We start from the raw sequence: 26,966 nt of genomic DNA, 5'->3' as shown, positions 1-26,966 counted from the left end.
ATTCTGGGGTCTGATCCTTCCTTGGCTCTCCCATCCACTCCCCAGTACTACAGGCTCCTCAGAAGAAACCCTTCTTTAACTTTCTGGGAGCCCTTCCCCGCACTGAGCACCGGGACCTGAAATCATCCTTCGGATGAATGCCTCATAACAAATGGTGCATTTCAGGGTCCAGAGGGATCTGATGCTTTTATCTGGACCAAATGCCCAGCACCCTGTAAACATAACACAACAGTCGCGGCACGCCACGTCCGACTGTGATGTGCCTGGCTCCCTAGACGACCAAGTCCAGTCCCCCAAGTACTCCTCCAGCAGCACTGGCGGACCCACAGACCCATGCACTATGGCTGCCTGGGCCGGAAACATGGGATTGGCGTGGACGCACGAGGCAACAACTCAATCACAACCCACTCAGTGAAAAAATCTAGGGCCACATAAACCTGCTGGGGTGACAAGGCGACACATTCTTCACCAAAGATTAACCTGAGAGACAATCTCCAAGTGTCACGAAGGAGCTCTGCTGCTCTGTGAAGGGGGACCTCGACTCACAGAGTCACTCAGGCATGTTAAAAAACCACTGACAAGGATGAAATATGAAAGTCTTACTTTAAAAATACAGATCTGAATCTTAAAAACACTCCATACTTTTCCTGCCCCAGCAGTCCCAATGGTCTCACTCCACGCATGAATTAAACTTAACCTTCACAGATAAAAAAACAAAAAACAAAATCTCAACGAGAGCAACAGCGTTCCGTAAGGTGTCCATGCTCGAGGGGTCCGCCGCCACCAAGAAGAGCGATGCAACATTCACAAATGATTTTGTCACGTTTTGGAATTATTTTCTGAACCACGTCTTATTTTTTATAGGAAACAGAGTCACAAGGTTCAAAAGCAGCCTGAGAAAGGCACAAACGGATGACCCCCCAACACTCCCACCGCCCCTTCCAACACCCCCAGAAAACAGGCCGCTTCCAGTTCCACTCCCTCCCCTCCTCTGAGGCTCCCTTCCAGACTCTTCTCTACTGCACAGACATGCTTCTGAAGTGTATTTTCCCTCATCTCCAATCTTTGCATGAAGAGTAGTAACGTACTGCACGTGCCACTCTGTACCATCCATCGTTTCTGAATGTACCACTGCCAGATCCGTGTAAAAGGTTTTTCCTGTTGGAAAGCAGTATTTCATTAAAGCACCAAAACTTGGTGGACATTTCATGTGACTGTCTCCAGTCTTCTGCTCTTACAGTGCTGCAGGAAGCATCCTGTCCGTGTGTCATTTCGCACACAGGAAGCGTCCCTCGAGGCGGACCTCCATAGAGCGGTACGGCCAGGTCGAAGGGCGGGGGTATCAGTGCCTGGACGGCGGCCGCGCAGCCCTCCGCGGCTTGTGCCAACTTCACTAGGATTTTTTAACCTCTGTAGTTCTTTTTTCTTTAAGATTTTATTTATTTGATAGAGAGATAGAGGAGAGGGCACAGGCAGAGGAGCAGCAGGCAGGGGGAGAGGGAGGAGCAGGCTCCCTGCTGAGTAGGGAATCCAATGCCGGGGTCCTAGGGGGCTCCATCCCAAAACCCCGGGATCATGGCCTGAGCCAAAGGCACCCCTGTAGTTCTTTCTATATACAAATTAACACATCTGATCTACTTTTAAAAAGTTCTAGCCTCCCAGGGCACCTCATCATGAAGCCTCTACCTTCGGCTCTGGTCATGATCCCAGGATCCCGGGATCGAGCCTCACATTGTGCTCCCTGCTTGAGGGGAGCCTGTTTCTCCCTCTCCTCCCTGCTGGTGCTCCTCTCTCACCATCTCTCTCTCTCTCAAATAAATAAGTCTCTTTTTTAAAATTTCAAGCCTTATATATAAAGACTACTGTGAAGACAATCTAGCGAGTGCACTTGATAAAGCCTCTTTAAAGACCTAATTGTAGGGGACTGAGATACTTGCTGCCGCCCTCCCCCTGCCGTTCCCCACTCATCAGCCCCCTCTACCTCATCCAGAGACTGGAATCCTTAAAATGCCTTCGCAGATGGGACCCACGCAGGCCGAGCTCTCGGGCCCCGAGAACTCCTCTGGAGGAGCTGGGACTTGACAGCACGCAGCACGCTGCTGACTGATGTGTCACTCTGCCCCGGAGACTGAGGACAGAGCCTCCAAGCACCGACGATTCCCTCCCAGAAGGGGCATATGTGCGCCAGTAAGCAGGGAAGGGCGCGGGGCAGGTGGGCGTCAGCTGCGCTTCTACACGAGCTACAGAAGGCAGCTGGCCAAGCCCTGGCTGTCGAGCATGCTGGAGGCCCACGGTGCCGCCAGGACTGGGGGCAGAACACGGGGCAGCCCATGCTCTCGTGGGAGGAAGAGCGCTCATGGCCACCCACGCCCCCCGGCAGCCCCCTCCCTGCAGCGTGGAGGCATCGCGCAGCTGCATGGGTGCAGTGTGCTAGAAATATTCAAGCTAACAGGGACAAGTTAGGAGGGCTCATGCGGAAAAATCTGGATTTTTGGCTTCTCTCAAAAGTACCCACGAGCCAGGGCCTGCATTCTCTGAGGGCTCTGGTCACCGGTGGTGGGGAGGAGTCTGGAAGTCCCCTCTGCAGTCACCGGGAGCTGAGCTCCTCCTCCTCCTCCTCCTCCCTGTCTCCCTCTGCGAGGCCGCTTCGGCTGCAGCTCTGCTGGCCCAAGTGCTTCCCGGGTCGGACAGGCCGTGAACAGTAGCAAGTCTGATGTCACCATCCAAAACGCAAGCTGCTCGATTCCCAGGGCCCAGGCCCACAGCTCACACCCCACCACACCACACGGCCTCCCTGCAGGCCGGGCCAAGAGGAAGCAGACACCTGTCGGCCGCGCAGCAGAGCAGCTCTCCGTTCTACCAGTGGCTCTGCCAGGTCAGAGCGCGGCAGGCCAGTGTCCAGCCTCCCCACGCACCTGAGGGATGCCCTGACTCACAGCACTCCGGAAACCAGAGCTGACAAGCTTGGCAGATTCACGCTCCCACCCCTGGGGCAGAGGGAAAGGCTGCACGGACCAGAAGCTCAGTCACAAAGATGCCACAAAGCCCAAGGCCAAGGGCTGCCAAGACCCAAGGGAACAGTCCAGAAAAGGTACCCGTCCCTCCCACACACCCAGGCCAACACCACCGCCCACACTTACCACCTTCGTGTCCTGCTGGCTTTCCATTCAGCTGTGCCCATGACTTTGGTCCACCTGGCACTGAATTTGTGCTCTGAAAGGAGGAAAGAAATGAGAATGAAGCCAGTGCCACTGGCTTTCCACCTGTGCGGCCGCCCGACGGTCAGGAGCTGCCGGGCCCACAGCACAGGTGAGGAGCAGGACGGAGGGGAGGGCCAGCTCACATCCTGGTCCTGCCGCAGAGCCAGGACTCAAGCCCATGGCCCCTTCAGACTGCACTCCAGAACATTCTGTCAGGTCACCTCTCGTGCCCACACAGCGCTACTGTGCCTGGTTCCAGAGGTTAACAACCAGACCCCAATTCCAGCACGTGTCTCAAAACCCATGTACCATGGCCGGCAAGAGCCCGGAGCCTCATCTTTGTCCAGAGGGGCCGCTACGCCACCTTCAGTAATTACTGTCATCCTAGGAGGCAGAGCAACTCAAGGGAGGCCTTTCTCTGCGGATCTGGACTCGCGGGGCTCATACGCAGCTGTGCTGAAAGCTCCCGGCAGGTGAGGCGTTATGCGAGGCACACCTCACTGAGCAAACCCACCCACACCCTGGGAAGGTTCCAGTCCTCTCCTAGCTGAGGCTCAGAAACCAGTCACTAGTCCCAGTGAGGAGGGCAGGACCGGGACCTGTCCCCGCTCAGCCTGTGTCCCAAGCCCAGTTGAGTCCCCAGCCACGGAGCCCACCTGCCTTTCCCAGAGAGCATTCAACCTAGCAGCTTCCCTCACCCCCAACAGAAGGTAAAAATGCACAAAACAAAGCTGCCGCAGCAGAACATCTCAACACTTGCAGGGTCAGACCTCACATTCAGTACCGACCCCTTCCGCCCAGCGCTGCCCCCAGCACCACCACAGTCTCTCTCACTCTCCATGCAGAGCTGACTAGGTCTCACGATCCATTCAGGTATCAGGAGTGGCCGGGTGCCCTGGGATGGCCACAGGCCCCTGCGCACAGACCACGGAAGGCTTGTACCAGTGACGAAACAGGGCAGGGCTGCTGGGACGGGGCAGTCCGGCATCCCACAGCCTCCCATGTGGTGTCTGAGCCCGCACCATGGTGCCCCTGCCTTTGCCCACCAAAGGCACCAAGCGGGAAGAGAATGGCTCCAGATCTGAGAAGTGGCACTAATGTTGCCGTCTGAACTCCTGGCATGCCTCTAACAAGTGCTGTCATGTCTCTCGGGGCAAGGCTTCAGCTGCTGGAAATACTGGGACTCCCTTCTCACTGCCATCCCGTGGGAAGAGTGGAGCCCGGGGCAGAGTGACCAGCACGCTGGTCACCATGGTCAGCAGCTCTTCTCAGCAGATACCAGGCCCATGCCAGGCCCAGCCAAGACTCTGCAGTCCCGGGGGACAGGCACAGATCTACTTCTAGCAGCTCCCAAGGCGAGTCCGGCGGACAGCAAGGGTGGCGAACCAAGGCTGCCCTAGTCTCTTCGCTTCCAAGTCCAGGAGACAGAGCCGAGCGCAACTCTGGACTCTGGCTGGGCGCCAGGCACTCCATGGATTCAGGCCAGTGAACAGGGGACCTTCGCAGGAGTGTGGACTTCTCTCACCTTCTCCTTTAATATCGAAGGCGCAGCTCGGTGTCAAGTGGGGGAGGGTGCCTTTCTGGCGAGGCCATACACTCCCCCCAGTGGTTGGGAATGGCATCTCAGACCTTCTGTTGCCCAGGGAGCAGTACTAAACGAAAATACAGCAGTGCAGGTCGTTTTCCAGACAGCTGCGCAATGTTAGGTCTACACGTCTTGTGGTCTAAAAGATCTGCAGGCGTCTCATCTGGGTTTCTAGCCAACAGCCAAGGGTATCGGCCTGCTGACCCACGAGACGCACAGACTCGGAGGGCCTGAGTACATGTGAGCCCTTGCCTGATTAAATCCTGGTTTTCTGTTTAGGAAAACACTCTTTATTTATTTATTTTTAAGATTTTCTTTTTTAAGTAATCTCTTTGTGACTTCAAACCCCAAGGTCAAGAGTCACATGTGCCACCAACTAAGCCAGCCAGGCGCCCCCAGCAGAAGACTTTAAATGCATCAACAAGCGAAGGGCCACATATCAGTATCTCCCAAAGTATGTTCCTGGAGACACCTGTCTCTAAAGACGTTAAGTTAGACAGGTTTCCTAGGACAGATGGGTTCAGGGAGTGCCACTCACTGTCTTTGCAGAGTCACAGCACACACAAGCACACGAAAGACACTGATGAGAGGTCTGACAGTAAAGGAGCTTGCTTAATTTTGTTTCTCAACTGACCCCCAAACCTTCCTGTGACCTAACCAGTCCCCATGGAGCATGACCAGGGGCCCCTGATCTGGCCTGGAGCTCACCCCAGTGACCTCCCCTCAAGGTAAGACACCAGAAAGCAAGTTAGGTGTCTGAACTCTGTTTTGGATCTGGGGCCTCTCTCCAAAAGCGGCAGACTCAAGTCACCTCAGGGGACCTGTGACAATGTCCCATGCACCTTTCCCACGGCCCCCTGACAGGCTTGCCTCCAGAAGGAGCAGGTCACGCGGCACCTACCTCCTGGCTGCTCGACTGTGTCGGCTTCTGTAAGCTGGAGACAGGCCTCTGCAAACCCGGCTGCGGCGGCGACTCCGGCGGCGGAGAGTCCGTCGCACTGGAACTGGACAAGGTGGGGGGTATGATGGTCAGACAGGTGTGGGCGCACACAGGCCCCTCCGAGCCTCCCAGAGCCTGGGCAGCAGCACATCAGCTCTCCCCAGCAGACTCTCCCACTGCAGAGCCCACGAGAAGCTAGGCCCCCTCCAAGGCCTAGCCACACCCGTCTGCTGGGCAGGACGGTCCTCGGCCTCCAGGCAGAGCTGCCCCTGCAGCTTATGGTAGCTCACCATAAGCAAGGGCTGGAGGAGCCGCCAACAGGGAAACTGAGTCACACAGGGAAGGGGCTCCGAGACCCAGACTCCTGACCAAGAGCTCACGGCAGTGCAGGGGACTGATGCCTTTGAGAGATGGGATTTTGCTCATTGGCTTATAAAAGAAATATGTGCCCAGAGTAAAAATAAATGTATAAGTATATCTAACACAGAATCTGTCACGATCTCATCCTCCAGAGTGCACACCGAGCAGATTCTGCTATATATATTAGCATAGTATTTTTTTAACATGAGTGGGTTGACACCACACATACAATCCGTAACTTGTTTTTACTGAACGTATCTAATGTGCTCTGGGAAGGCACACGGCTCGACTCCTGGTTTTAGAGATACAGTACAACTGGATAGGCCCCACCCCCAATTTTTCCCCCATTACTGGCAAAACTTCAATGAGAACTTCTTAATACAACTCTTTCACATACTTCTGTGTCATTCAGTAGTCTAAGTTCTTAGACGTGGAACTACTGGGTCAAAAGGAATTTTGAAGTTTACAAAGTGTGGCCCGAGTGCCCTGCAAAGACGACTGTGTCAGCTGACACACACTCCACAAGCAACCAGGGGCTGTGAGGACGACGTCTGCGCACCCAGAGCCTTCTGGTCACTTGTTCTGCTTGATAGAACCCGAGGAGGGCCGCCATCCGCTCAGCCAGTCTCCCCCGATGCCGGAGGCTCACCAGTAGGCTGAGGCCAAATGCTACACATGTATATGCTGCGGGGGCCGACATGACCCAAGGAGCCCCGTGGACAGCATCACCACAAAGTTAAGGCCACCAATCTCCTCTCACATCACCTTCTACCTACAACAGAAGCTTCTGCATAGCGTCGCTTTTGTGTTCTCCAAACCTAAGCACAGAGTCCCAGTGGTGATGGCCCTCAGCCCGTCCCCTTCCTGTGATCCCGAGGGAGGACATGGCCCAGGGGAGCAGAGGATCAGCGCCTGCGGTCCACTGCCTCGTCTCTACCTTCCCCCTAGCTGATGTGCTTCTGCAAGATCGGCCTCACTCAGGTCCCCTGGCCCTTTCTGTGCCAATGACGGCAGGAGCCACATAAGCAGGGAGTGGGGCCCTGTCCTCACTCTCTGGAACTGGGATGGAGGCATGTCAACTCTTGGGCTGAAATCTACCATATCCATGTCAGTACAGAGTCTGTGGCGTCAACTGTCTGAACAAGACGACAGCAGCGGCGGACCACCGCCAGCACTCTCCGTGCCGGCTGCCCGACCTGCATCAGCCCCTCCATGTCCTACAACCACCCGGGTGTCCCCGTATCTCCTAGGACACCGGAGCGCACGAAGCAGATCACTATCCAGGCTCCAGGGCCTGGCTGATCCTCAAAGTTGGGCCTCACCACCAACCTGTATGACCCCTAAATAAACAACTGGAAAAATGTAAAAACAGCTTTTCAGACCCCACTTTTACTGTTCCTTCATGCTCACCCGACTGAACTATGTGCTTACTCTCTACATCTTGTCTGAAGTAAGTACAGGAAGTTTTACAGAAGCCGCCATGGCCAGGACGTCTGCAGGACTCAGCCGGTTAAGCACCCGACTCTTGGTTTCAGCTCAGGTCATGATCTCAGGGTCGTGAGATTGAGGCCCGCATCCAACTCCACACTAAGCCTGGAGCCTGCTTAAGAGTCTCTCTCTGCCTCTCCTCCTCCCCTCCTCCCACCCCTGCGCTCACACACTCGCTCCCTCTCTCTAAAAAAAAAAAAAAAAAAAAAGCCATCATAGCCATTTCCAGTGAGAGAAAAGGACACGGGTTGGCAGGCTGCACTCTAGGTCACTTTTACTCTCTGGATCCTGAGCACTGGCAGCCAGAGCACAAGAGGAGATCGCGGGCAGGAAGACACAGGAGACCAGACTGTGCTGTTCTCACTCCCCGGCAGGCAAACCCTAGCAGCAGGTCCTGCGGGCCAGCCTTAGCAAGGTCCTGTCCCTCCCTGGTCCCCTCCCTGTACAAATCCCAAATCCCCTCTCCTGCACACTGTTCCGGCTCGCTGGCGCCCAGCAGCAGAGACCCGGAGTGGAAAGTGGGAGAGAAGGGCCCAGGTCACGTGCCCGAGGCCAAGCTGGAACCCCCCACCCCACACCCCCTCTCTTGCCCAACAGCAGCCCCTACAGTTGCTGTCGCTCTAATGATTTCGGTGCCACACCCGGGCCGCCGACGGCTCCCGTAAGTGCCGTGCTGGCAGTGGTGCGAGCCCACAGGGAGGCTGCATACCAAACCTGAATAAGGAGGATTCTGGATTGTTCTCCTTCCTAACTGGGTCTGTTTGGAGCAACTAACTGCAGCAGTCTTTACAGAGAGCTGCTATCCCTGAAGCTGGGAAGACAGCCTCCTCCTCACCCCAGAACTGGCGCAAAGGGACGACCACCGGAGCGAAGTACCCTCGGGCACCTGCCCTGTCCGTGGCGGCCCGCACTGGCTCAGGAACCGGCCCCAAGGCACCGCATAAGCTCCTCTGCGTTGATAAGGCCCTTCCTAATAAGGCACGGGGGACACTGGTCACCGGGGATGAGGCAGCCCACAGAAGCCCTGCTGCTGCTGCTCCTGAAGCCAGGAAAACGAAGGCAAACACCAAGAAGCGAGCAGCAGCAGGAGTCAGGGCAAGAGAAGCTTCCTCTGCCATCTCCCCAGCTCTCTAGCTCAGCCACTGCCCTCTGCAGAAGCAAAGTGGGCTGCGGCGCTCCATGAAGCTCTGGTGACAGCCCCCCCACCTGCCCCCCTGCTCTCACCTCTTTGGGTCTTGCTGATCCTGCTTGTTTGCCCATCCCGTCCCGTCCTTGGGAACTATCACGATGTTGGGGTCGTTTCCTCTGTTTTCAGACTTCAAGCTTGGCAGGTTTGCAGGTGGTGGCATGCGTCGGGCTGTGGCCACTTTCCCGAGACTCTGTAAGCCATGTCTAGGAATAACTGTGGGGACAGAGGGTGGAGACAGGCGAGTTTCAGAAGAAAGAGGCCGGGAGGCAACTGGTCTTTCACGCTCTAAGCGATGATGACAAAGACAGCCGAACAGGCGCAAGGGACAGCCTGCCTGCGAGCCACGAAACGGTCAGGGAGCTGCTCAGCTGCCTGCGAGCCACGAAACGGTCAGGGAGCTGCTCAGCTGCTTCACAAGGCCGTGGCAGAGGCCTCAGAGCCACGGGAGAGGCTGACATCTGCGCCGAGGCTTCCATTTTACTAGAGCAGGAGCAGGCACAGGGAGTTTACACCATGGGCAGGGAGCCGGGCCCAGAAGCCTCCGCCCCACACGGTGACCACCTTGCGCAGCTGAGGCGCAGCAGCAGGACAGAAGGGTCAGCCTCTGCCTAGCCACAGGCCGGGCCTGGGCAGGGCCTGAGCAGGGCCCTCAACAGTCCCCAAATCCTCCCAGGGTGCGGACAGTGTCAACAGGACCTTCCCCCCACGCTCCAGAATATCAGAACCACAAAGCCTAAAACAGGGTAACTAATGCAAATGAAGTTCCAGTCTACCCACGGAGAGGAACCTGTCCCCGGCTTCCAGGAGGTAAGACACAGGAGGACACAATCCATGGAGGCAGAGTCAGGATTTCCTGTCCGCAGCGGCCCTTTCTGCCTCAGGAACTGGCACCAAAATCAGACACAAACAGGAGCAGGGGCCGGGGGGAGGGGAGAGTGGAGTTCTGCATCCCCAGACCTGCCAGGTGACCACTCCATGCCCAGAAGGCAGTGTGACCAGGGGGACTCTGGGTCTTCACCATTCCTAACCGGGGTTTCTCACGTAAGGAAAAGCGTAGAGAACTGGCCTCACCCCGGTTCTTACCTGAGGATCTGACCGCGTCTACTGATTTTCCTTTATACTTATCAAACAGGCTGAGAGTCGAATACTTGCTTTTCCCATCCTTGCCCTTGGTTATTTGCCCCAAACGATCGGACATTGCGATGAAATGTCATCTAGTAAGGAAATTTTTCTCGGCACCACTCCCGATCTGCCTTTGAAATGTTTTTTTTTTTTAAAAAAAAAGGAAAGAAAGAAAAGAAAGGGAAAAAAGAGCGTTAATCCACCAGAACACCCAAGGCAATGGAGACTGAATTCTTCAGGAATCACGGATCTCCTTGCAGACCTGAAGAAAGCCTTGGATTCTGTCTCTAGAGAATCGCCCTTACCACACACAGGCCATTCTGCTCACACTTAAAGAACGGTTTGTTGGAAGTCCCTCCCCCACTCCCAACGTTAAGAAGTCCTATTCTGTCTGAATTGGCCAGAGTCTATCGCTCACCAGCGACACTGAAATGTAAACCTTTTCACACTGAGTCCTTGGGCCAAGTCAAGGACAGCTCTTCAAGACGGAAAAGAAATACTCATCACTGCAGCACACCCACGTTAACACCAGAACTTAGGCAGAGCATGGGACGTACACAACATGCTTATGAAGGCCGTTCATTCAAGGATGAGCAAAACCAAATGCAAGAGAAGCAATGCAAGTCAGGGTGGTCCGCAGGACCCGCCAGGTGTGTGCATTTCTCAAACCAAAGAACCTGCATCCAGAGAAAAAGCACAGGCTCAGGCAACAGAAGAAGCAGGGCTCCTGGGGCGCACGCAGGTGCGGACACAGACGCACCCCCAGGAGAGACTGCGCGGGGGAGGGGGAGCTGTTCGGGTTCCGTTGCCCCCTCCACTTGGAAAACTTTGACAAGACGACCAAGAAGGCAGCTCCTTCCCTCTGCACTTTCTCATTTCCTATGGGCTGCTCTCCTAGGGCTGCTCTAAATATTAGCATGTTACTCACTCATTCATTCAGGTACTGAGCGTGTGCCTGCCAAGGGTGAGTGAGCGCCCCATGGTAGGCGACTCACCTGGGGACCAAGAGCTTCCATGTCTTCTATCCTAGACCCAAGAGGTTCTTGGCTATAGTTTCTAAAACTGGATCACGAAAAATAAACTTGTATGAGAGATCACTACTTCCCTCTGGAATTCATGTAGCGGAAGAAAGCTACATGCAGTAGCTAAAGCTAAAGCTACAGCAGTCACTCAGACGTACTGCTAAGGCATGTCAGAGGTAAGAGCGAACAGCTCGCTGATGATGGACGCCTGGTGGCAGCGGCTGCAGGATGGTTTGCTGTCTTACCCTATTCTGAAACCATACAGGCCAGAAGGAACACCTTCAGTGTGCTGGCAAAGCACTCCGCCAAACCAGGGAGGACGAAAAAATTCTATATATTATGATGCAAGACTTTTATATAAAGCACAGGGAGCAAAGATCAGTTACAAACTGGGGCCAAAAAAAAAAGGAACAGTAGACAGTGGCATCACGTACCTCCAGGCTCATGGAACCTGGCGCAGGCTGAAGACAAACCAAGCTGGTTCTTACACAAAACTGGGTACATCCAGCCTTTCATTCATTTGATAAATCTTGAAAATGAATGAAATCTGTAGGAGAGTCAGCCTCAATGAAGGCAGAAACCACAAACGCTCCAAAGTGCTCAGAGCTCCCAAGCTTACGTGTCGGAGCCTCCCCAAGTGTGTCTGCCTCTTGGGCCAGGAGCAAAGAATGACCAGGCACGGAAACTCGCCCAAAGTGTCCAAATCCTGATTCTGGTGCCCCAAGGTTCCATAACACATCCCTTTATCTTTAAATCTCCCTCCCCGGAGCTGGCTCCAGTGAGTTTCTGCTCCCAGCCCAACAGTCACAACTAACAACAGCATTCTTCCCCTACGCTGGGCCGTAAGCCCCTCAGGGCAGGAACTGGATTTGATTTTCCTCAGAATAACTGGTATTTAACAGGATCTCAAATGTAAATCAACCTGAAATTCTCCATTAGGATTGGATGAGATCTTTCAGGCACTTCTGTCAAATCAAAAGATCATTCGGATAGGAATGTGAAACACACACAGACACACACCCTCCCCCCTCTTCCTCCCCTCTATTAGCAGAAGCCCTTGAGATTGTCACCATGGTGATGGGGACATGGGGCCCCTGCCTCACAGAGCTTACAGTCTAGAACAGGGACTGGCAAACACTGGTCAGCATCCGAGCTGTTTTGTAAAAGCCCTCAAATTAAGAATGATTTTTTAAGGGGCGCCTGGGTGGTTCAGTGGGTTAAAGCCTCTGCTTTCGGCTCAGGTCATGATCCCAGGGTCCTGCTCAGCGGTGAGCCTGCTTCCCTCTCTCTGCCTGCCTCTCTGCCTACTTATGATCTCTGTCAAATAAATAAAATCTTTTTTTTAAAAAAATCACTTTCCACATTTGTTTTAAAAAACAAAGAATCCGTGACACCTTATGTGGCCCACAATGCCACAAGTAGAAAAAGTTTGCCCGCCCTGGGTCTAAAAGGAAGTCTTGAGCAAGCACCTTCCGAGGCCTCCAGGTGGGCAGTAACTGGGTGGCCTGGGAGAGGCCCTACAGCTCAAGCAGGAGGGGGGCAGGGCCCCCAAAATGAGATTACCCTGTGGACTGTGTCTAGACACTTCCAGACTTTTCTACTTAGTACTCTTTTCACAAACTCTGTGGCAGGCAGAAGCTCACATGCGAATTCCCAGAACCTGTGACTTCCTTACCTTACACAGCAAAAGGGATTCTGGAGATGTGATTAACAGAAGGCTAGCGAGATAGGGAGATGGCCCTGCATTATGTGTGCGAGCCCGCAGCGGTCACAAGGTCCCTAGAAGGGAGTGCAGGAGGGCCAGAGTCAGAAAGCGGTGGCACCTCAGGGCAGAGGCTGGACAGCTCTTTGAGGATGGGAGGGGCCCCAGCAAGGGCTGCAGAAGCCTGTCAGAGCTGGAGAAAAGCGAAGTAAGAATTCTACCCCCCCCCCACCCAACCGAACCCCCCCACACCCAACCGAGTCTCCAGAAGGAATCAGCCCCACCCACACCTTGACTGTACGTAGTCCAGAAAGACTCACTTCAGACTTCTGACCTCCAAAACTGTAGGAGGATGCATTTGCACTGTTGTTTTTTTAGGATTTTATTTGAGAGAGAGTGTGTGTGAGTGGGTGAGGCGGGTAGGAGAAGGAGAGGGAGAAGCAGGCTCCTCATTGAGCAGGGAGTCCGACCTGGGGCTAGATCCCAGAACCCTGAGAGCAGGGCCTGAGCCAAAGGCAGACACTTAACCCACTGAGCCACCCGGAGGCCCCTACGGCTGCATTGTTTTAAACCACTAGAGTTATGGTAATTGGTTACAACAACACAAAAACACTCATTCATTTAAGAGGCTTTTATTAGGCACCACTGTGTGCCCAGCACTGAGCTGGGCGTGGGATGCAGCAGAAGGCCCAGCTGTGCCCCGTATAGCCAGAAGAATGACGTGACCACCCATGGTCACAGAGCTAATTAATAAGAAACCGGTTCCAGAAAATGATGAAAAATGATACCTGGCAGCTACCTCTCTGCTGGCCCTGACCACAGCTCTGACCAGACCAGTGACCCTACAAACATTTCTGAATAAAATCCGAGGTGTCTCCTTCCCGGCCCCATACCTGGCAGAACTACAGCTTTAGCACTGTTAATTTAAATTCATCCAACTACAGAGTTCTTTACTAAACTAAAAACCAAACTGACTAAGGCCAGGGAAGGAAAAATTATTTACCATTCTGGACTTGTATTTCCACACGAAATCCTTATGTGCTTAACTTCTACACATCAAATGTCTTTTAATTCTGAGACTTGACCAGAAAATACCTGTTTCCACAAATAGGGCTAGAAAGTATTCTTAAAATCTGTTGCTCCAAACTTCTGCCAGTTCACGGATACAAACAGACCTTTCCTTGATTCTGCACCACCCGGTCCTGTGGCCAGAGGTTACAGTGGACAAAGACAGCTCTCCTGGGCCTTCCAGATGACAACACCCTTCTGAGAACAAACTGGTCCCCACCCCCACCCCCAGAAAGCACTAGGAGACCAGAAGCCTGATCACACCCCCAGTCCTGGCACTCCTGGAAAAAAAAAATGAAGAAAAACCCAGGGCAAACAGGATCCATTCTCCTGGGAACTTAGAATTGCGTCTAGGATTGTTAATTGGTCTACAACTGTTGCTTGAAACCCTCCTGAGAAAACGAAGCATTCAGCAAATACTAAATGAGCACCTACTATGTGCGGGGGAAATGCTTCCCCCTCCCCTGGCGACCAGTGCACCTTGGGGAAGCCAGAGCACCGGCACACGCTGGACAAATGGCCTGCATTAAACCCGTACATGCAATTTTTTGTAACGCTTCCTCCTCCCACTTTTTAACCAAGTTTTGCACCTGTTGACACATCGTGGGCCTCCCTGGCTCTCAGTTTCCCCGTCTACAGAATTGAGGGGCCAAGACAAGATTTCCCAAGTCCCAGATGGTTCTAAAGATCAAACACATCAGCGTTAATAGCCCCACTGCCAGAGAATGTACAAATGATTTACTGCCAAAGTAGTCATCTCTTATCACACAACCCGTACCGGGTCCTCTATTCCTACCTAAAGCTGTGAGGCTAACAGGCAAGGCCATAGAGCCCCCATCGCTATGGAAACAGCATCTGTGGGGGAGGGGCCGCACACTTTTTAAGGAAGACTGCACAGAGGGAGGTTCTTCCAGGCCATTTTCCTTTAGAACAGGAGTCCCCAAGCTATTGTCAGCCCAAGAAGGACATGTAGCAGAGCCCTGGAGGGCCCACAAAGCATAAACTATTTACTGCCTGATCCTTTACAAAATAAGGTTACAGACACTGGCCTTGAAGCATACAGTGTTTCTTTCATTAAGCCAGATTTCCCTGGGCACAGAATCAATCATCTGGGTATCCCTGCCCGCAGGCCTCTCCAGGACAGCGGGGCCGCTCTGCTCGCCCCGTGGTCGTCACAAACACCAGGCCAGGAGCACCACCTGTCCATAGGAGTGTGAACAGCTCACAGGCATCTGCTGAGTTTCTACCCATCGAGAGACACACAAACACAGCCTGACTGGTCTCACCAGATGGCAGAAAAGTGCAGGCAAATATCTGGATGTGAATCTCGAAGCCGGACGAGACGAGAGAACGTGTTTCTCAGCGGGTCCGAGGCGTGTTCACACAAGCCTGACTCACACCCCAACCCGTGGACAAGAACCGGCTGAGGCACACCAGGTCCCTGCAGACGGGCGCGGACAGAGCCTGGCTCGTCGCCACGGCTCTCTCTCCCTTTGGTAGGTAACAGAATTCATTTTTCCCCCCAAAATGAAATCTAATTTGGATCCTCAGTATTCCATATATAACAGATAGGAGCCCAGGGTGCCGTGCCAGGAGGGGTCCTGCCTGCCCCCCCACCCGCTCCGTGGTAACGCCGCTCTTTCCCACAGCAGCCACTCTGAGGCACGCCAGGGAAGCATGCCAGGGGGCCCCGGGGCATTTTGAGAAGGGCTGCCCTGCACGAAAATATCACCATTAGGCAGAAGGGAAAAAAGGTCCAAAATCCACAGGAAGATAGCTTTGTGTTACAAGGAAAAGGACATTTTTTTAAAAAGAATTTATTTATTTGGGGCACCTGGGAGGCTCAGTGGGCTGGGGCCTCTGCCTTCGGCTCGGGTCGTGATCCCAGGGTCCTGAGATCGAGCCCTGCATCGGGCTCTCTGCTTCTCGGGGAGCCTGCTTCCTCCTCTCTCTCTGCCTGCCTCTCTGCCTGCTTGTGATCTCTGCCTGTCAAATGGATAAATAAAATCTAAAAAAAAAAAAAAAAAAGATTTTATTTATTTGACAGAGAGAGACAGTAAGAGTGAGAACACATGCAGGGAGAGCAGGAGAAGCAGGCTTCCCGCTGAGCAGGGAGCCAAATGCAAGGCTTGATCCCAGGACCGACCCTGGGACCGACCCTGGGACCGACCCTGGGACCGACCCTGGGACGCGATGGCAGATGCCACAGGGCCACCCAGGCGCCCTGAAGAAAAGAACATTTAAAAGCAAATTCAGGTCTGCATATTCTGGCAAGTCATCTAAAGAAGTGCTCTGAGAGGCCCAGGATCCCCTGGCACAAGAACCACCCGTAAGATCTGCCCACAGAAGCAACCTAATATCAGCCCGCCTCTGCAGACAGAGCCCCACCTGTCACACAGGTCACCAATCCGCGTGCAGCTGCCTGCCAGAGGGAAAGCCTCCTGCACCCCGACTCACCCTGGCACAGGATCAATCTCCCTCCGCCTCGGTATCCGCCTGCCCCAGCCGCCCACCTGGCCAGGTGATCCCGCCGGCCTCCCACTCACTCCCCAGGGAAGCACTGCAGCCACACGTTGGCTCCTGCTGGGCACCCATGTGCCCTCATTCTGGAAGATACTACGGCTGCCAGCCTGCTTTACAGAAGACACTAAGATGCAGTCCAGACAGAGAAGTACATTGTCCAAGGTCACAAAACTACCAGACTTCAACCCTCAGGACCTGGAGACGTCAGCAACACTGAAGAAGGGCCTACTGTGTGCTCCAGCTCCGGCCCTGCTCTCCCCGCGCGCAGTCACACGGTGAAGACCCGGGACCCGCTGGAACTGTGAGGCCAGCATGCGCGCCACCGCAGTGAGGCCCGAGCAGGAGCCCCCGACCTGAGGGTGGGGGAGAGGCGAAGGCAGCCTTCGCCTGTGTCTCCACACAGACGGAACGGCAAGATCCCAAAGACACAAAACATATCAAAAAACATGACCCAACAGGAGCGGAAAACTGACAGCAGACTGGATAGACACCTGAGAAAACCCCCAGAGGGGCCAGAAAGGACGTGCTCGTTGCTCAGCATCCCCGTTACAGCTCAGCCACACGTGAGAGTCGTCACAAAATCCAGGTCCGACCTTAGTAAGTCGCCAACATGCCATCATCTGGCAAAGGAGAACCTTAACTTAAGGGAGGCACCGCACCCCCTACTTCAAATCCTCAGACCCGCACTGGCCATTATGTGTGTGCCCAGGACGTGTCGTCAGCAGAGACCCCATCCCCAGAACACGACTGTTTCCCGTGAAAGGACAGCGCATCTGGCTTTACCCCACGTCAACTACTCAACTGACCCAGCCGGCCATTGCAGCACAGGAGCCATCAGGCAACACAAACCAAAGGCCGAGCTGTGTTCCAATAAAACTTTATTTACAAAAACAGGAGGCAGGTGGATGCGGGGCTGCAGTTTTCTGACCCGTAAAGGAAAATACCGTGTTACAGGAAGGCAAGTTCAAGTGAAAGAGCTTCACGTACGCATCAGGACAGAGCAGGAGCTGGGGACGGAGGACAGGAGCTGGGGACGGAGGACAGTGGGCAGAGTGGAATCCTGGCTGGGTTTGGCAGGGGAACTCCCCCACCTCCCCCCCAACAGCACAGGCCAAACATCCTGCACACCTCCCCCTTTCAGAGGCTCCTTACAGGGCAGCAGTCAGAAAAGCTGGGCTCTTTGTGGCACAATCCAGTCCTTTCGCCAGCAGACACGCAGCCTCTAGGTTTCTGCAGAGCCGTGAGGGGTGTCTGCTGACACAGAGCACAAACCTCTCTAATAGCAAGCTGCTTGAAAATAAAGGTGAGGGAACAACTTTGGGATAAAATGGGGCTTCTGGTTCCCATGTTTGTTAGCTACCACCAGAAAAGACACCCCCGCCCCCATGTTCAGGAAGCAACAGAAATTAAAAATAAGAAATAAGGCATGTGCTGCAGAGACCAAAGCACTTCCCCAGCCCAGTCTTCTGCACTCTTGGGTCTGTAAGCCACACCCTTGACTCCCTGGGCCACACACAGCTCTTCCGGACTGGCCCTTGCACCCCCCCACCCCAACCAGGGCCCAACCAGATCAGAAGCCCCTGCCATCACACCCTTATCCGGATCTCACCGTGCCATGGACAAGACCAAACCTCCAGCCCAACACACTGGCCCCAAACGGCCCCCCAGTCTCATCTCTCCAAAACTCGGGGTTTGCATCTCACCTCCGCCCCACACTGGCTATGCCTTCCGGGCTGTTTCCTCGTGGATTAAATAGGGATGAACATAGTGTTACCCACCTCCCAGGTCTGACATCAGAAATAAATGAGAGAAGGAACACGACACGTGTGACCCGGTGCTTGTTTGCTCTTAGAAGGTTCTCGGCCAAGGGCAGCTGTCACCCTGAATCCACACACCTCATGTCTTGGCTGCCCAGCCCCTCCGTCAGCCTCACAAACACTCCTCCCTCCGATGACTGTGCAAGTGGTGAAGCCTTCATCCTCCCCACCTCTGGTTCCCACCTGTGCTTCCACCCGCTCCTGTGACCAAGGAACCTGTCCCCACTCAGGTGCATCACAGCTGAAGGGCCCCGATGCAGAATGCAGGCCTCCAAAACCACCATGAGAAACCCGAGAATTATCTAGGATCTGGTGGTGGGCCCTGTAATAAATTCCCAAGAGGCAGAGACACACTTTCACACTGAGGAAATCCTCCTGAGATAAAGACGCCACCGAGTCTACATCTCAAAGGAGGCAAAACTGCCCCAGCTTCAAGGTCTCCCAGTTCAGGGCAGCAGCCTGAGGATCCGGTGCCATCACACACCAGTGGTGTGACAACACTGCTCCAAGCGGGGGTGGGGTGGGGGGGGGTGGGGGGGGTGTCTTCGCCCCATTCATTTGTTTATCCATCATGTTCTTCAGGAACAAAAGGAATACATGCTCGATAGAAGCTTTAAAACATACAGCAATTAGGATGGTGAACCAGCTCCGGGTACACTGGCGGGTCTCCCTGCACCAGCACACGCGTCAGCACACGGAGCCGCCTGCCTCCTGTGCCCCTGCTCGCCCCTGTCCTTCTTTCCTAGTTCAAAAGAGTTTGGCAATGAGAGTCATCAATCACTGCTAACTAAATTCTTAACCAATTCGCTACTGGTTTAAGAAAATAATAAAAATGATTTTAAGGAAAGCTTCTAGAGGACTGCTGACAGGCCAAGCAGGGCATGAGAGTCCCCGCAGTCACCGTGTGTATACCCAAAGCCTTCCCGCAGGAATGACGTCACTGTAGAGGCTGGAAGCTGGGCTGGCAGAGGGAGGCCAGGCAGCAGGAAGGGTTGGTCTGAGCCCCGTAGAAAGCATCCCCCGCCACCCCCGCCCCCGCCATAGCAGATCCACTGCTATAAACACACCAGAGGGAGGAGGGACAGACGCTGGGTCTAGCACCTGCCAAGAGTGGCCACTGCGGGCCGCACACACTCAAGGCTGCCCCTGGCAAAGAGCAAGGAGTGGTCTCTTGAAACCCAACAGATACAAAAACCTGGGGCCCTCCCACCAACTCACCCTACAGGGAAGAGCCCCCACTGACCCAGCCACTCAGGCCTCAGTCAGCTGTGTGTGCCTGAGACCACAGACATCCAAAAGGCCTCAGTGAAACGGCACAAACCAATACACAACAAACAAAAGTACCTGGAAGAAACAGACAATGCCAGGAACCAAAGATTAAAAAAAAAAAAAGGAAGTAATATAAAATGAGTATCCTCAGAAAACTAAGAGAAGATACTACACTCATGCAACAGAAACAGAATTTTTTTTCGTAAGGGACAATCAGAAAAAGTCCTAAGACGTATTACACATATGATAAGCCCAAACCCACCACCTTACGTTAATCATCAGACAAATCTCAACGGAGAGACATGCTAGAAAACACCGGGCCAGTACTCCTCAAAACTGTCCAGGTCACCAGAAACAAGGAAAATCCAGTAAGTATCAGTCTGGAGGAAACCAAGGAGTAAAGACAACTAAATGTGTGCTCTTGGAACAGAAAAAAGTAAAAAACTAACAAAACCTGAATAAGGTACAGATTTCAGTGAACAACAACGTATCAGTGTTGGTTAACTAGTTGGGACAAAGTATCATACTAACATCGGAACTTTGTAACATGGAGAAATTGGCAGTATGGCATACAGAAACTAAAACTTTTCTGTAAATCCAAACTATTCTACATTTTTAAAAAAAGATTTTACTTATTTATTTGACAGAGATCACAAGTAGGCAGAGAGGCAGACGGGGGAGGGTAGCAGGCTCCCCACTGAGCAGAGAGCCTGATCCAAGGACCCTGAGATCATGGCCAGAGCCAAAGGCAGAGGCTTAACCCACTGACCCATCCAGGCGCCCCCTATTCTACATTTTTTAAAATTTTAATTTCAACAGAAGAAATGAAAGATATAATTAAGGAAATCTCAGAAAAAGTAGCAAGAAGATGAATGCTGGTCTTCCTCTCCCACCCCAAAATTAAAGGATGAACCCAGGGGTCCAAACTTAACTAGGAGTGTAGAAACAGGATTTCCTGGAGAAAAAGGCAAGAATTCATCAAATGAAAAAAACATGAGGGGCTCCTGGGTGGCTCAGTGGGTTAAAGCCTCTGCCTTTGGCTCAGGGTCCTGGGATCCAGGCTCTCTGCTCAGCAGGAAGCCTGCTTCCCCCCCACACCCCCACCTGCCTCTCTGCCTACTTGTGATCTCTGTCAAAAAAATAAATAAAATCTTAAAAAAAGAAAAAGAAAGAAAAAACATGAAAAACCCCCAGGTTGAGTACCCAAGATTGCAAGTACCCATGTAATGCTCAGAATAACAGATACCAAAAGATCAAAGTACATCGGGGATTAAGAGAAGAACCTCAAAGCTTATGAAAGTGCCCCACCCACCAAAAAGGAAAAAAAAATTCCAGGAGGAACAACCAAAATGACAAAGAAGTCTTAAGAGCAAGACGAGGCATTTCTGTACTTCTCACCAACATCATTCCCCTCCTGGAAAATGATTTCCCACCTAGCATCTAACACTCAGCTGACCAAGTCAAGTGTGGGGATAGAGAATAGATAGAATTTGATAGAATTCATCAAATGAAAAAAACATGAGGGGCGCCTGGGTGGCTCAGTTGGTTGGACGACTGCCTTCGGCTCGGGTCATGATCCTGGAGTCCCGGGATCGAGTCCCGCATCGGACTCCCAGCTCCATGGGGAGTCTGCTTCTCTCTCTGACCTTCTCCTCGTTCATGCTCTCTCTCACTGTCTCTCTCTCAAGTAAATAAATAAAATCTTTTAAAAAAATAGAAATAAAAAAATAAAAAGAAAACGACACTTTCAGACTCACACAAGGGCTCAAAACGTACACCTCAGAAAGTTGCAGAGGAATATACTCTGACAAGCGAGAGAGCGATCCAACACAGAGACAAATGTCACAGCAGCTCATTGTTCCTTCCTACTTCCTGGAGGAAGTGATCTCCTCCCTCCCCAGTAACAGCGAGGGCTGCCCCACACCCAGCGGCGGGGGGGGCACACCAGGCTCGCTCTAAGAGAAACCGGCTCCCTCTACGGCCCCTCTGCTCAACAAGGCTTCTCGGTGACCTACCCAAACAACTAAGATACCTTGTCCTTAATGACAACATGGCAGACTGGACCAACCAACTGGAAACCTGCCCCCTGTGGACTTCCACATACCTAAGGCAATCACGTCCTCATTGTTTAAGGGTCCTCATTGTTTAAGGCCGCTTAAGATAGCCACGGTTACTGATACTCCAACTACCTACGAAACAAATGATCCAACAGAGGGACAAAGCCCCAGAGATGACAACCGAAGGAAGCCCAAGATGGCCGTGGCATAACAGGCAGGTCAGCACCCAACCCAATGAGAGCAGGACAGACGGTTCCAGGGGATAAACTCACAGATTATCACAGGTCGCTGGGCAATGACAAAATAGCATTTGCTGCATTTTACTGGAGCGTTTCTAAAAAGGAGAAGACAGAAGTTTCAATGTTGTTCAATGTATCAGTTTACCTATTCTGGTAGTGCTTTCTGTGTCCCACTTAAGGACTTTGTCTTATCCAAGATCCTAAAGATATTCTATGTTTTCTTTTAGAAGATTTACTGTTTCATCTTTCTCAGTTAGCTCTATAATCCACATAAGCATGATTCTGGATATGATCTGAAGCATTAAGACTCATGGTCCCAGTGCCTTTTTGGAAAAGGCCACCTTCTCCCTTTATCATGTGGTACCTGTGTCATAAACCCACTACTTCTGTGAAGTTTCTTTCAAAATCGTTGTTCCATTCTATCAGCTTATTGTCTATCCCTCTGACGACATGGGGCTACCCTCACTGCCACAACTTCTTCGAAGCCCACACATCTCGCACGACAGGTCTTGCAGCTCTGTTCTTCCTCAAGAATGCCTGGCTTATTCTTGGCTCTTCCCGATCAGAATCAGTTTGTCAATTTCCAAATGAAACAACAAAAGCAAAGCCTGCTGGGATCTTGACTGGAATTACATGGAAGCCAGAGTTTAAACTCAGGAGAACTAATATCTTTACAAGGTCACACTCACCAGTGCTGGTGAGTACGTGGGGCAAGGACAACTCTCACCCACTGCCAGGGGGCGTGCCGATTGGTACAGTCACTGGAAAACTGTCAGCTGTCTGCTGAAGCTGACCATATGCCGCCCCTGCAACCCAACCCTTCCATTCTAGGTATGAACCCAACAGCATGAGAACATCTACGCATCCCGGGAGATGTGTACAAACGTCACCAGCAGCATCATGCAGAATGGCTCAGGACAGGAACTTACGCAAGCTGAAAGTCTATCACCAGTAGAACCAGTCAATACTACATCCACACAACGGAACACTATACAGCAACGAGAATGAATAAACTCACACACAAGGACATGGATGAAACTCGCAGATACAATGTTGAATGAAAGCACACACAAGAAAGAAGCAGAGCAGAGATGCGGGCAGTCCATAACAAAAACACCAACAGGCACAAACCTATTACACACCAAGTTACCTCAAAATGAAAAAAACGTAACTTTAAGAAGAAAACTCTGGGAAAAAAATCTCTATACCTTGGTGGATCCAGCCAACTCAAAATAGAGAAGATAACAGATGATCTAATTAAGGCAGATCAGCAAACATGTTCAAAAAGTGATCATGGGGGGGGGGGGCCTGGGTGGCTCAGTGGGTTGAGCCTCTGCCTTCAGGTCAGGTCATGATCTCAGTGTCCTGGGATCGAGCCCCGCATCGGGCTCTCTGCTCAGTGGGGAGCCTGCTTCCCCCCCCCCCCTCTGCCTGCCTTTCTGCCAACTTGTGATCTCTCTCTCTGCCAAATAAACAAATAATCTTTAAAAAAAAAAAAAAAAAAGGTGACCAAGGGCGCCCAGCAGCTCAGTCAGCAAAGCATGTGACTCTTGATCTCTGGCTTGTGAGTTCGAGCCCTGCACTAGAGTAGAGATAACTTAAAAATAAAATCTTTACCCTAGAAAAAGTGACTCCATATGAAACTTCAAGGAAAAACCCAAAATATGAAAAGCAAAAAAATCTCTGACCACAGTGCAATAAAACAAGACATAATGAAAGCAGAAGTACAAAATAATCCCATTGGTTGGAAACCTTAAAACTCTTAAAAATTTTTTTGAATCAAAAGGAAATTCAAAATCATCGCTGCAGAATACCTAGAAAAGCACAGATGGAGAAAAGAACACTAAACACCAAAACTTGTAAAATAGACAAATGTGTACTCAGAAGACATTTAGTAATCTAAAAACCTTAAATTTCTAACAGAAAAGAATAAAATTAAGCATCCAATTCTAGAAGTTGGAAAAAAGACATGATAGAGGCGCCTGGGTGGCTCAGTGGGTTTAGCATCTGCCCTTGTTTCGGCTCAGGTCCTGATCTCAGGGTTGTGGGATTAAGCCCCGTGTAGAACTCCCCACTGACAGGGGAGCCTACTTGGGATTCTCTCTCTCTCTCTGCCCCCGCCCCCACTCTCCCTAAAGAAGAAAAGACATGACTGAATGCTGAGGGATGCAGAGACAATCAATGAGGAGCAAGCCAAAAGTAATTTAATGAATAAAATGGAATTAAAAATAGTTCTTTGAGGGCCACCTCTGCCTTCGGCTCAGGTCATGATCTCAGGGTCCTGAGACTGAGCCCCAAATCCAGCTCTCCGCTCGGCAGGGAGTCTGCTTCCCTTCCTCTCTCTCCGCCTGCCTCTCTGCCTACTTGTGATCTCTGTCCGTCAAATAAATAAATAAAATCTTAAAAAAAAAATAGTTCTTTGAACCAAGAAATAAAACAGATAAACCACCAAGAAAAAGGTATGTGGGGACGCCTGGGTGGCTCCGTTTGCCTTTGGCTCAGGTCACGATCCCACAGTCCTGGGATCAAGGCCCAAGTTGGGCGCCCTGCTCTGCAATGACCTGCTTCTCCCTCTCCCTGCTGCTCTCCCTACTTGTGCTCTGTCAAATGAAAAGAAAACGGTATATGCACCTCATTTTACAGACAAGATACTAAGTCTGAGAGGTTGCAAGATTGGCCCAAGGTCACTACCGACAAGTCAGGACACTGGAACACCTGAGCTCAAACCCAGGTCAGCCTGACATCCAAGTCGGCTCCAAAACACAGGCACTCAGTGGGCCCCCGAGAATGACCATGGGGCCACCAGGAAACGATGCCCACAGTACTCCCAGACTTTGCCAGTACTCCCGGTGCCGTGGGGAGGGTGCGGATTAAGGGTGTGCTGGAGTGGGGTCTGGGCAGGCACTGCATCAGGGAGGGACTCCAACAGAGGTCCCAGAGCCCCAGAAGGTGTGGCAGTCCCAAGCTCCTCATCCACAGGGGTCTGTCTTGAAGTTCCAAGCCACAGTACCTGCCGGACAGTCTCAGTGACCCTTGTCATCACTCCTGACCAACTTAAACTGTTATGGCTCCTTTCTTCATGGGCCAGGGGGTCAGTCCCTACATACCTAGCTCACGGGCGTGCGCCGAAGCCTGCAGAGGACTCCTGACTAGAAATCCACTGCAGTCTGGTAAGAGTTCCTGGCCTAACTCCTCTTTTGAAAATACGGTTAATTTAACAACAACAAGAAAAGACAATTTCAATTTACAGCTGGAGATGGACAGTTGGAGAGATGTGCCACACACAGGCCTCTCTCTCCCAGGGTCACAACTTACCAGGGACCTGGCAAATAAAAAAAACACATCACACACACACACACACACACACACACACACACACACACACACACCTGTACTGGATTCCTCCTCCCTTTTTCCACCTCCAGAGAGCGGTGAATCAGCAAGTGAGCAGCTCTCGGCAAATGCCACTAAAATCTATGTTCTTTCTGGTACAGTCTGATTTAGCAGAGAACAGAAACTGGAGATGGTATTTGTATTGGATTGTTCTTTCTAACCAGATCAACAAAGCAGTTTCCGAGGGCCACCGACAGATGAGCAGACACATGTGACTGACTCGGGTAGAGTCGTCTGAGCCACCAGGGCCCCAACACCAGCAGCCAGGGCACTCGGGAGGAGGCTGAGCAAAACACAGAGCCTGGGAAAAGCACCTGCCACAGAAGAGCCAAAAATGCACCGACTGCCCGGTCCGGGGACCGCTCTCCACAAGCATGTATGTCATTCACATCCACACGGGTGACCTTTGTGACCGGTTCTCTGCAACCATTAGATGTCACAAACACACATTCAGCCTCATCAATGCAAATAATGCTAAAGGATGCAAGAAGAGCCGCTCCAGCTCAAAAGCTAATCCCCACTAGCCCTGGGGGACACCCTTCATAGCCTCAGCCCTCAGCTCACACGAACCCAGCAGCAGCTCTCGGTCAAGTTATGCTCTACCGACGGGGAAGTTCCCCCATGTGCGGCAGCTCACCTTCTTCTCTGAGGACACCCTGGTCATCTAAGAAAATAATATACCAATCCTCCTAATCCTTTTGAAGGCCTACATTTAGTATTTCCCTGTGTAACTGTGCCACATTTACCCACTGCCCTACGGGGAGATGTAGGATTTACTGCCAACTGTGGGCACCTGGGGGGCTCAGTCCGTTAAGCCCGTGACTTGGATTCAGGTCATGATCTCAGGGTCCTGGGACTGAGCCCTGCATCAGGCGGCAGAGCTCAGCGGGGAGGCTGCTTGTCGGGCTCTGTGTACCCCTCCCCCTGCTTGTGTCCCCCACCTTTAAATAAATAAACAAAATCTTAAAAGGAAAAGAAAGGAAGCGTTATTTCCAATTGTACACTACGACAGACAATGCTACAAGCCAATTCCCAGTGTGTTCGTAGACACACCTGGGCCAGTATCTGTGGACTGTCTGACATTTCTACAAAGCATATTTCTCGTTTGGGACCAAGGAACTGAAAGGCTGAAAGGAGACCCCAGACCCCCCACCCAGGTGAAGGACAAAAGGCAAACACCCTCCAACAGCCACTCACCACAAAACAAAAGCCCCATCTTCCAGCCCTCCTCCGACCATGGCATGCCTAGAGCGCCACCGGGAGGAGGCAGAAAAGAGGCCACAGGGACTTCCTGACAAGCCCCAAAGGAGACTCCCGAGCAACAAGGCATTGCACCTGGAGGGAAAGGCGCCCTTTAATCAGAAGGAGGAAGCAGCCCCGCAGGTGCCCCAGGCCTGCGGGGTCACTGCCACTGCCACCACCACCACCACCACCACCACCACCACCACCACCACCACCACCACTGCATAGAGGACCGTCCTCACCACTGCAGAAGGAGCAGTCCTAAAGTCCCGGTGTGGAGGCCACAGGTGAAGGAGGAACGGGCTGAGGTCACTCTGTCCTCTGCCGTCAAGCCCCTCCTGTCACATATACCGAGCTCCAGGCCTTGGGCTGTCTGCTCACAGAGACGGTTCAGCAACAGCGCAGGCCCCAGAAATCCACCTTTTCTCTGATGAAAGTAAATTAACTCACCCACACGTGCTGAAGGCGGGGGGGCTAAAAGGACCAAGTTGGTTTAAACGATCTCCAACGAGCCCAGAGGACCAGACCCCGGAACCCACATGCTATTCATTCCGGGAGCCTCCAATGCTACAGGAGTCCAGGAAGATTACTGTCACTGGGCCACCAATGTGTGAAGGAACTAAAAGGAAGAACCCGAAAATAAGGGACCAGTGTTCCCAGGGGCTTTCACCAGCGCGCCTGTGCCTGGAGCACAGGTGGAAACACACCAAGGTAATTCACTTGTTATTCGTAAGGAGTCTTACGGCAATG

General features: G+C 52.4%; 1 protein-coding gene across 38 annotated transcripts in view; it reads right to left on the bottom strand.

Moving 5' to 3' along the window:
• The window catches only part of PRRC2B (proline rich coiled-coil 2B), an 87,633-nt gene that overhangs the window by 49,349 nt on the left and 11,318 nt on the right, over positions 1–26,966 (bottom strand). For 25 of the 38 annotated variants that reach the window (XR_014302051.1, XR_014302052.1, XR_014302053.1 and 22 more), the window contains exons 2-5: positions 9,846–10,011; positions 8,798–8,975; positions 5,687–5,789; positions 3,141–3,213 (exon numbers count right to left, since the gene is read on the bottom strand). Coding sequence is in view for 28 of the 38 variants with exons in the window: in XM_082695923.1 (XP_082552049.1) it covers positions 3,141–3,213; positions 5,687–5,789; positions 8,798–8,975; positions 9,846–9,960 (469 nt within the window). In the remaining 10 variants the exon portion in view is untranslated. Of the gene's footprint in view, positions 1–3,140; positions 3,214–5,686; positions 5,790–8,797; positions 8,976–9,845; positions 10,016–26,966 lie in introns of all 38 variants that reach the window. The other 13 variants (XR_014302050.1, XM_082695934.1, XM_082695930.1 and 10 more) reach the window with 1 other exon arrangement.

This window comes from Mustela nivalis, assembly GCF_964662115.1.
Source record: "Mustela nivalis genome assembly, chromosome: 13".
Taxonomy (NCBI): domain Eukaryota; kingdom Metazoa; phylum Chordata; class Mammalia; order Carnivora; family Mustelidae; genus Mustela; species Mustela nivalis.
Note: the sequence above shows the minus strand (reverse complement) of the source record. Positions and strands in the feature narration are given on the sequence as shown.